This window comes from Papaver somniferum, chromosome 11 (genome assembly GCF_003573695.1).
Source record: "Papaver somniferum cultivar HN1 chromosome 11, ASM357369v1, whole genome shotgun sequence".
NCBI lineage: Eukaryota > Viridiplantae > Streptophyta > Magnoliopsida > Ranunculales > Papaveraceae > Papaver > Papaver somniferum.
This window is the reverse complement of record NC_039368.1, coordinates 120,877,322-120,887,728: the sequence shown is the minus strand read 5'-3', so window position 1 is coordinate 120,887,728 and position 10,407 is coordinate 120,877,322. Positions and strand designations below refer to the sequence as shown.

The 10,407-nt window shown below is 40.5% G+C and overlaps 2 protein-coding genes across 2 annotated transcripts; one reads left to right on the top strand and one right to left on the bottom strand.

Moving 5' to 3' along the window:
• The first annotated feature begins 1,402 nt into the window (after positions 1-1,402).
• LOC113322550 (chorismate mutase 2-like) lies at positions 1,403-2,928 on the top strand. The gene is made up of 4 exons (XM_026570658.1): positions 1,403-1,559; positions 1,675-1,909; positions 2,032-2,271; positions 2,349-2,928. Exons 1-4 carry the CDS (start codon positions 1,516-1,518, stop codon positions 2,682-2,684), a joined length of 855 nt encoding a protein of 284 aa, XP_026426443.1. The 5' UTR covers positions 1,403-1,515; the 3' UTR covers positions 2,685-2,928.
• On the bottom strand, positions 2,743-4,238 carry LOC113322549 ((+)-neomenthol dehydrogenase-like). The gene is made up of 4 exons (XM_026570657.1): positions 4,083-4,238; positions 3,674-3,998; positions 3,412-3,597; positions 2,743-3,300 (listed from the first exon to the last, which is right to left on the bottom strand). Exons 1-4 carry the CDS (start codon positions 4,103-4,105, stop codon positions 2,923-2,925), a joined length of 912 nt encoding a protein of 303 aa, XP_026426442.1. The 5' UTR covers positions 4,106-4,238; the 3' UTR covers positions 2,743-2,922.
• Between the last annotated feature and the right edge of the window lie 6,169 nt (positions 4,239-10,407).

Genomic DNA, 10,407 nt, shown 5'->3' with positions numbered 1-10,407 from the left:
TTAAACTGAGCTGTCACGGTTGCGAATCGTTACAATAAATCTTAAATCCAATCTGTTACAATCAACTCAAACAAACAACGATTTAAATCATTGGTGTAGCTGTTAAAAGGAAGGACAGGTGGAAATAAGTCAACTGTTACACACAAAGTCGCCGTTACAGTATCTGTTACACCGAACTGTTACAGTCTAACCGTTACGATCTACACAATAACGACTATCTGTTACAACAAATGACATCAGATAAATCTTGTGCTGACTAGATAACCGTTGGTGTGTTTATTCCAACGAATGAAACCGTTATTTAATAAAATTTTATCGTAATGAAACAAACCGTTGAAAAATTATTGTAACACTAATAATAACGACATATTTCCAACGTTTTTTTGACGTTACAATATATAGATACTAACGTTTTTTCAACGTTACAAAATCCCTGATTTCCTGTAGTGTACACAAGGCTTGCTGTGTCCAATGTTGTAGCTCGAAAACGTACCAAGTATTTTGATAAATGCAGGTCTCATGGATATGGTTTCGCAGCCTTAGCTTTTTCAACGTTGGGTTAACCCGGTGACGATAAAATAGACTTTTTGAAGAGAATGAAGTACTATATTGCTAGCCACGATATCAACGTCAAAATTGGAAATTTCCTTTTTCATAGAATAGGACTAGTCATTCAAAACAGGGTCGGTGCCCAACTAGTGGCTAGACTTCGGGTAACTTATTGTAAATTCATAAATAATAATTGATAGTATTGTTCGCAAGAAAAAAAAATTGCAAAATAAATTTCCATCACATTTTGAGTATTCAATCAACATTTTAAGAAGAAAACAGGAATAAAGCGAGAGAAAAATAAATAAAATAATTAATGGTCAACATTTGTTAAAATGTAGTCAAAGGGCGTAACTGAAAGCAACTTTCATTGAAGATCTCGGGAGCTCGGCATTCAACTACGTCCTTTGGAAGTAGGAAGAACTATACGGGTTTTGTCGTGCAGTTATGGCCCAGTCAAACACCACATTAATGAATGCAGCCTTGGGCTACTTCCTCGGGTTTTGTTGTGCAGTTATGGCCCAGTCAAACACCACATTGACTGCACTCCCTCGTTTTCTTAGGCCGTGCCAAAACGGACCCTTAGTGGAGATGCTATCAGCGTGCTTAAATTTAAGTAAAGAAATAAAAGCGCATCGATCTCGTGTTCCTTATCAAAAGAGAAAAGTAATATCGATCCCGTGAGACTTGACTTGCCGTTGACGACAAAAGAAATACACTTTGCAAAACCATATGCAGAAGAAAAGACAAACCGTGTCTGGTCACCACCACCACTGCTACCAACCCCACCACGACTATCTAACAATCAATCAATCGTGATCACGAAGTAATATTCTTTCTTCTCTTCGTTATTTAATTACCAAAATACTCTTCCCATAAAAACGCTTTTCTTCTCTGTTAGTATTATTTATTTCCATTAATTACCTTACCAGCACTACTTACCTTTTCTCCTGCTTCGTCACATTCATGGCTTCTTCTCCAACTCCCCCTCCTCCTGCAGAAACAGCAAGGTTCCTCTTCCTGTTCAATTTTCAACAAAAACCCAAGTTCTAAAATTGTTATTTTGTTTTGATCTTATATCTAAATTCATTTTTAATTTATATATATCTAATTTTTGTTTTGCAGAAATGGGAACTCCGATGATGGTTCAAAAGGAGAAGGATTATTGATGATTGATTTAGAAAGGGTTAGGAAATCATTGATCAGACAAGAAGATAGCATTGTATTTAGTCTCATTGAAAGAGCTAAATTCCCATCCAATTCTTCACTCTACAAATCATCATCTTCTTCGCAAATCCCTGGTTTTGATGGGTCTTTGATTCAATACATTGTAAAAGAAACAGAAATCCTTCATTCCAAGGTAAATTCTTTATCCTCTCTGAATTCATCAAGATTTGTTATGATTGTCTTGTTGAAATTCGATTCGATGTAATCTATGTTCTGTAACTGTTGATGGCTCTCATGGGATCCTCTGTAATTTAGATTGGTAGATATGAAAGCCCAGAAGAACATCCTTTCTTCCCAGATGGTTTACCTCTGCCATTGATTCCTTGTCCTCCCAAGTCTCCAGAGCTTTTGCATGGCGCGGCATCTTCGATTAACATCAACAGCACCATTTGGAAATTTTACTTGGAAGAATTGCTTCCTTTGTTTACTAAACAAGGAGATGGTGATGCTAGTAGCTATGCATGCACAGCTGTTTGTGATCTCAATTGTTTGCAGGTAAATATTGCGGCATGTGATTGAAACCCCGGTGACATGCTGCAGAATTATAAATTAATGGTGTGTTTTTTATACAGGCCTTGTCCAGAAGGATTCATTACGGGAAATTTGTAGCAGAGGTGAAATTCAGAGATGCCCCAGAAGAATATGGACCTGCCATTCGTGCACAGGACAGGGATGCACTGATGAAGCTATTGACATTCGAAGATGTCGAAGAAATGGTAAAGAAGAGGGTAGCGAAAAAGGCCATGATTTTCAGTCAAGAAGTGAACCTAATAGAGAAAGACGCGGACGACAAGCAGCAGAATTGCAAGATTGATCCGTCACTTCTTTCTCGGTTATATGGAGAATGGGTGATGCCTTTAACCAAACTTGTTCAAGTCGAATACCTCCTCCGTCGCTTAGACAAGTGAATGTAGACAGAAGTTTGTTGGAAGATGCGTTGCAGTTGCAGGGGAGCAAACAACACAATTATGTTTAAACGATCAGTATACACAATTTTAGTTTTCTCTCAATCCACTCATATTACTAGTTTTCGAATGGATATGTATGTGTTTAAACAAGCAGTGTACATTGCCCAGAGATAGAACTAGAAAGCGTTGCAGGGGAGAAAACAACACAATGGAGTAAAAATATGTTGAAATGGATGATCTAAAACTCAGACTTCTCAGTCTGATCAAAATAGCATCCTGAGAATTCGCCATTCGATAGCAAAGCCAGCATGACTGGACCTTTAGCTCCATCCTCGACTGTCATAGTTCCTGTATGCCAGTTTATATCGGTATTGACGTAACCAGGATGAACACAGTTTATGAACATTTTAGGATACCTCTTTGCAAGAACTCTAGTATACGCATTAAGAGCAACCTTTGAGATGCTATATGATGGCAGCATGAGAGACCATCCCATTTCTTCAAGCATCCCTTGTTTCAAATCATGCAGGAATTTTTCGACTATCTTATCCACTTTCTCTTCTGTTAGATTGTCTACATCCCCCAGTTCACTTCGAATATGTTCATTCGGGATCCTCTGAGGAATTTAAAGAATAAAACCAAAGTTAATTGGGTTACCCTCTTGACTAGTCATTGTAATCAGCTTCAAAATAAAACTAAGATAATAAAGTTATGTGAAGACTCTCACCTTAAGTTCTGATCTAAGCGAAGACACATTTACTATTCTTGCACCGGATTTAGAAAGCTTTAGAAGAGGCAAAAGAGCTTCTGTAACCCTTCTGCAACCATAATAGTTTGTGTCAAGGCATTCCACACCCTTTTCGTATGGTTGTTGAATCACTCCTTGCACCATGTCGGTAGCTTTACCAGAGAGCTGCAGCAATCCATACAGTCTTTCATTTTTCTTTGCAAAAGCTTTAACAAAAGCCTTAAAAATGAATTAAGCTTACCCAAGATACTGGATCAATGTTTAAGGCCCTTAATCCTTCCTCATCAACTACAACTCCTGATGCTCCAGCATTGTTTACCAAGATATCAAGTCTCCCAAATCGGGATTTGACAAATACAGCCAAGGAGTCAACACTAGATTGATCTCGAACATCAAGCTGGTGAAAAACCACATTCTCCAGTCCGGATTGGACTAGCAGCGAAACCGCATCTAACCCTCTCTTCTCGTCTCTAGCTGTTAACACGACGGTCACACCTTTGACGGCCAACTGTCGAACAATCTCAAGCCCGATTCCCTTGTTTGCACCTGTAACAACTGCATGCATACTACAACAGCAGAACCAAAAACACATTCAGATTCCTTCATACAGACTCATTTGAACAGAAATTATAAAAAGAAAACAACAGTACCTATCTGTTGAAATGGATCCCATGTTTCTTTTGATTTGCAGAAGGCAATGAGTGAACAACCAATCTCTTACTGTTCTGGCTGCTTCAGAAGAGACCTGTTCAGGTTATAAAGAAATTGTATAATGCTTTTGGTCTGTGGAGATGTCTTTCACTTAATTATTGAAGAGTTGAGAATCTTTTGTTTTCTAGTTTAATGGACCCATATATGATGCTGCCAAGTAGTTTAATCCAAATCTTACCTACCCAACTTGTTTACTGTAACTAAATATTTCTGAGTGGTAATTGTTAATCGCCTGTTTTTGGTTCTTGTGACTCACTCAAGTCCCAGATCGTATCATCATCCATCAACTTTACCAAAGCACGGAATTGGTAAATGGAATCTCTGCGAATACATAGTAATGCAGTATATGCTTGCTACAAGTAAAAATAATAAAAACAAAAACTTTGTGTTCAATACAGGATATACTTTCACATGATGCCCTATGATTCTAAATGTTCATCTTGGTAAGAATGTCATGTAAATAGCGGTTAAAAGCCATTCTATCGCGCACTGACCGTAGTAAACTCCTTCTCGATGGACTAAAAGAAAACAATACCTATCAGTTGAAATGGCCAAATTCGTGTCTATTGATTTGTCTCCTTATTTTGGAGACATGTACAAAATTCTAAAAACCACTCACAGTTCTTCCAAGACAATGAATTGATTTTGCTATTGTTTTGGTTTTGGTCGTGGTAATGGTGGTAGATCATCCATTTTTTATCCAGGAAGTACTTCAACAACCATCCTTGTTAGGTAAAGGACCTTCTCCTGGTTCTTCTTCCTCTACTTCTTCTTCACCTGCTGTTAGAGTTCAATCAGGATTTCCACCAACAACATCTTTACCACCACCTGGATTTTCATCTCCCCTCAATTTACCTATACCGTTTTGTCAAATTTGTGGTAAACATGGTCACACTGCTCTAGAATGCAGCAACAGACTCAACTTTGCTTATCAAAGCCCTCACACACCACATCATCTTAGTGCAATGTTAGTTTAAACAAATATTTTGGGCAGCAATCCTTGGTATGCAGATACAGGTGCAAATAATCACATCACTGCTGAGCTGCTACAACTTATGAAGGTCTTGAAGAAATTCAAGCTGCCAATGGAGAAGGTATGAGTATTACTCACACAAGTTTCTCTTTGAAATCTACTCCAAATCATACATTTAAACTTAATAATATCCTTCTTGTTCCAAATGCATCACAAAACCTTCTATCAGTCCACAAATTCACTTCAGATAATCATTGTTCCATGACATTTGATTCTTCTGGTTTTATTATTTATTCACTGGGAAGATACTTTTGGAAGGGAATTCTACACAATCACAAACAAGGCTGACTCGACCAAATCAAACCTATAGAATCTAGCAAACAAAAAGCATGATGGCTCCACTTAGATTGTTTTCTAGACCAGCTTCTATTCCTTCGAAAAGGAATTCGTTACAATTTGAGCACACCCCTCTGGATTCAATCCGAGCTAATGTAAGTTGAATCGAGGCGAGGGAAGCTCAGTGGAGCTTTGATACCCAAGGCCTCACCGCTATCACAAGGCGGCGCAGTCATACATTCAACTCACAGAAACCATCATGAACTTTGAAGTGTGCTTAAAGAGCAACCAATATTTTTCGAACGAGTTTCCTATTAAGCTCGTTACCCTATCGGTCTCGTTCTATTCCAAATTTTAAAGCTTAGGTTCACGTTCGGTTTTGTTTTCCTAAGACGGGCAAGAAGGAAACGGTGATGAAATCCGAGTCCTTATCTTGATTTGGCCAGGCCTTGCCCTTTACTAGGAAATTAAAAACAATCCAAATTCGTCCTCAATCAATGAATCACCTTAAGGAATACAGTAACTCGCTTACAGGAGATTCGCGAGTGTTTCGATGGACTTACCTCCCGTACCAGACGGGGGATGAACCATTGAAGTCGACTCGGGCCACGACTCCTATGTCATGTACGAACCCGAGGGGCCGAGACGATATCGTAATCGTCGTCCTTCCCTGCAAAAAATTTGTATTTAAGGATACCCTTCCGTAGGGTTTAAAATTAAAATAAATTGTCCAAAGTCCAGAGTAAAGTCCAAATAAAAAGTCCAAAAATTATGAAAAATAAAGCCTATTTACAAATTCTAAAATAAAAATAAAAATAAAAGCTATATACAAAAAAAAATAATAAAAAAAATTAAATCCTAAAAAAATATTATGTCCTTTTTTTTCTTCTCTTTTAGCTTTTTGTTCCCAAGTCCTTAGTATTCCACTTCAAACCTGTAAATCAAAGACACAAAAAGAAACGTAAAAAGTAACAAATAATAGTAAAAAAAAAATAAACCTAAAAACAAATTTATAAACAAGTCCGCGTCGGCGCCGCCATTTTGTTGAAGTATTTCGATTGCGGTAAATAAGAGTTCGATGCTCGGACTTGAAAAGATTTTTAAAACAAAAATATATACACAATATTTGTCACAAGATCAAGAGATACTGGGACCCAGGATTTCACCAATTCTTATACTCATGCGATTCAATTATTAATTCTAGACAATTAAAGCTTATATTGATAACAAATATCGACTCTTACTTTGCCAAAAAAAGATTTTGTAAGTATTATATGTAAATAATAAGCATGATGCATCAAGAATTTCATGGATTAAGCATACATCATCAGACAAAATCACAAATAATCAATAAAAATCATAATTCCATTCATAATAGTGCAAACAGTCATAAAAGAATTAAATAAAAATTACTCATGCATAAAGAATGGTTTCTTCCATCATCCCAGTATTGGGGTTTAGATATTCATATTAATCATACACTCAAAATATTAATTCAAAGATCAAAGTGTGATTAAAAGAGTCAAAAGTTATAAAACAGTGGTTTTGACCCACAAATTACGTCCAGAAAGAAACGATACCAGGGAGCTGCAGTAAAACAACGACACTCCGCTGCTACTGTTGACGCTGCAGAAAATAAGACTGCTCTGCGCAGTCCGTTCTTCGTGTTCTTCAAGGTCCTCTAATGGCAGCAACAGCAGCATGTGTGAATTGATGTTAATCCTTCTTCTTCGCTCCTCTGCGTCCCAAACCTTCCCCAAACTCTTGATAACCTTTCGAAGACTCAAAGCAACCTCTTTTATACACAACAGGACTAACAAATCTTCACGAAACCTTTTGGTTTATCTCTTTTTTTCTTTGGCAGCAAGTCACGATAATTTTCTGTGTGCGGCTTCTGTTGATTCCGTACTCTTCCCAAACTCTTTATAGGATATAGTAGAATCTATATGAAGGTATATCTACACTTTATTCACGCTGGGACTCCAAGTTCGACTTCAAACAGGACCCGATATCACATCCTTCCCTGTTTAGCTCTCTTCTCCTTTCACGGCTTGTTCATCCCAAGTTACTCGATCCAAACACATTCACGGACCCTGTTTAGCTCTAGGAAGCCCATCCCAACAATTCCCAGTGATTGAATCACTGTAAAACTCTTCAAAAATTCTAACCCTGCATCCTTTCCAGCGCTAACATCTTGCACCCTTCCAGCGCCATCTTTTCGCTCCACAGCCATCCAAAGTCCAGCGCCGTCTTCTCCGCTCCACAACCATCCAAAGCAGCGCCGTCCTCACCCTTCGAAACAGCACCATGGATCCATCACTTCGTGATAAAAACCGCACCATCTCTGCACGATACACCTACGATCACCAGAACCAGAGCCGCTTCCGCCACCCCAACGTTTCTTCAAGTATGACAGCTCCAACCGTCACCAGAGCCGCTGCTACTCCACCATTAAGGCAAGAGACTGGAGGAGCCGGAAGAAGTCGACCTCCTTTTACCACTGATGATGGAAAGACAAAAGGTTCTCGTAAGGCTCAGACAGACGTGTCTATAACTCAGAAAGAGATACCTATTTCCTCAAGACACTGACGGAGCGGCCACCATAAGAGTCACGTCAACCCAAGAGGGAGATGACAAGGAATACTTTTAACATCCGACACAGTCACTTCAGCAGGACATGCGTTTATAGATGAAGAGGCTCGCTTTGCTATTGAATGCCCAGTACAAGGGAATCATCAATCCAATTTCATCATACGTAAAGATCAGGAACGACTTATACAAAATCGAGGCAAAGGAAATCAGCAACCCTACTGAGTTCACAGAGACCCTCATCCCATCAGGAGCTGCATGATTTCTGGGGACTACCCACAAAATCGTGCAGTCTATGATGAAACATTTATGTGAGATTCTATGTTTATCCAAGGAGTAGCGTCAAGACATATTTGCATACCTCAACCGCACTGCATCACGAAAGCAGCTGTTTCCAGCCAGGGAAGCCGTTCCCAAACCCCAACCTCTCTTGGAAAGCACGATTGATAGATGGAACTGGGGACTCCTAAAAACTGTTCGTTTGAAGGGTGTCCAGTTTGACAACACGCTGATTGACGCAACCACTCCGCTTCAACGTCCTTCAGCAGCGTCTTCGCTTCAATGTTTGCTCCAGCAGCCGCTCCGCTTCAACGTCCTCCAGCAGCGGCTCCACTTCAACGTCCTCCAGCAGCCGCTCCGCATCAACGTCCTCCAACAGTGGCTCCACTTCAACGTCCTCCAGCAGCGGCTCCGCTTCAACTTTCACTCCGGCAGCCGCTCCGCTTCAACATTCACTCCAGCAGCCTCTCCGCTTCAGCGTTCTCTCCATAAGCTTCTCCAGGATCCGAAGTCAAAGCTTCAGCGTTTTGCTCCTTAAGTTTCAACGTCCTCTCCAAGAGCCGAAGCCGCTTCAACGCCGCTCCGTCCTGCCAAAGATCGTACCGTGGCCTCCACTCCTTCCTGCAAAGGGTCGTGCGACAACACTCCCTATGTCAAGGATCATGATCGCATCCAGCCAATCTTCGTAGTCATTTCCACCTTTTGATCCATCCCGCAAAAACTCGTGATCATGGAAAGTTTGCTCGCTTACGCATCCAGCCAATACTTTTACTTCCATAGATGCCCATACAATTCCAGCCAAGCTACTTTGTTCCCACGACAATGTAGTCTCTTCTGATTACATCTGCTACCAAGAAATGTTGCTGCTCATTTGTCGATGCTAGCCAGAGCTCCACCGCAGCAGTAATCACTACAAAGATCTATACAGAATCCCTTCACTGTCAAAGCTCAGAAGACACGGTCAACCAAAAGGCCATAGCCACAACAAGGTCATATACCCTTCAAGGGTGTAGCACAAGAATATCATCACCTCTCTGTCTAGAAGACGCCTTCAACACTTTACGAGACCGCAGTGGATCCTAAGCCTGCTCAGAGGAAAACAGCTTCAGAAACTAAAGAAAAATGCGACTGGGAGCAGTCCATCCCGGCGATTATTAAAGACTCATGAGATAACTCCAGAGACGCGGCTGAAACATTTTCTTGAAGAAACAGAGGGAGCCACGATAAAAAACATAACTCTTTCATATCTACCTCTTCACTATCCAGAATATTTCGTCTATGTGATATCCTGAGCATCCCAGCGTCACATCCAGAAGAGTACAATAAGCTTGTATCAACATCATCATTGCCGAAGTTTTCACCCCCCTGAAAGTATGTTACACATGGGTACTACCAGCATGAGACGCTTTGACCCCCCCCCCCCCCCCCCCCCCCCCCCCCCCCCCCCCCCCCCACCCCCCCCCCCCCCCCCCCCCCCTCAACCTGGTTATTTTCTGATTTCAACATCATCACTGCCGAAGTTTTACGAGCCGCAGGAATTTCTCAACACGAAGCCGTACATGTGCATCGAACACTCCAAAAGCACGCCACAAAGATACATTCACATATTCGGCCATGCCATCGGATCTAACAGAAATATAACTTGGGACTGCTCACCGCATCCCATTCCATACGATAGTCCAAGATTCAGAAGCTGGTTCGAAGAATGTCTCTTGGAACAAAGTCCTTGAAGACTTGATAACAGCACATCGGCAACAAAATATCTCCCAACTCATCTGTTTTATCCTGTGGCTTCGGAAGATTTCTACCATACAATCATCCACAGCATATCATCATCGCGATCAGAAGGTCCAGACACTGAACAACCTAAATTCAAGGATGGACCGACAATGCAACCACAATCTCCAAGGTTAGCCCTGACATGATCGTTGCCGAGCATATTTATCTTTTGTAGAGTAGACTTTAGGTTTGAAAATACCTGCTTTGGACCTTGTAATCATTGAATGAGTGTTAATACCAACTTCAGTAGCAGTTATGGATGCATTATCAACTTCAGTAGAAGTACATGAAGGAGTGGCATGAACTGT

What these genes read in the sequence shown, in the direction of transcription:
- LOC113322550 (XM_026570658.1), top strand. Translation starts at nt 1,516, where the DNA reads ATGGCTTCTTCTCCAACTCCCCCTCCTCCTGCAGAAACAGCAAG. An exon ending in CCTCCTGCAGAAACAGCAAG is followed by an intron (nt 1,560 to 1,674) that starts GTTCCTCTTCCT and finishes TTTGTTTTGCAG; the next exon opens with AAATGGGAACTCCGATGATG. An exon ending in GTGATCTCAATTGTTTGCAG is followed by an intron (nt 2,272 to 2,348) that starts GTAAATATTGCG and finishes TTTTTTATACAG; the next exon opens with GCCTTGTCCAGAAGGATTCA.
- LOC113322549 (XM_026570657.1), bottom strand. Translation starts at nt 4,105, where the DNA reads ATGGGATCCATTTCAACAGATAG. An exon ending in GGATCCATTTCAACAGATAG is followed by an intron (nt 3,999 to 4,082) that starts GTACTGTTGTTT and finishes CTGCTGTTGTAG; the next exon opens with TATGCATGCAGTTGTTACAG. An exon ending in CGCTTAGATCAGAACTTAAG is followed by an intron (nt 3,301 to 3,411) that starts GTGAGAGTCTTC and finishes TAAATTCCTCAG; the next exon opens with AGGATCCCGAATGAACATAT.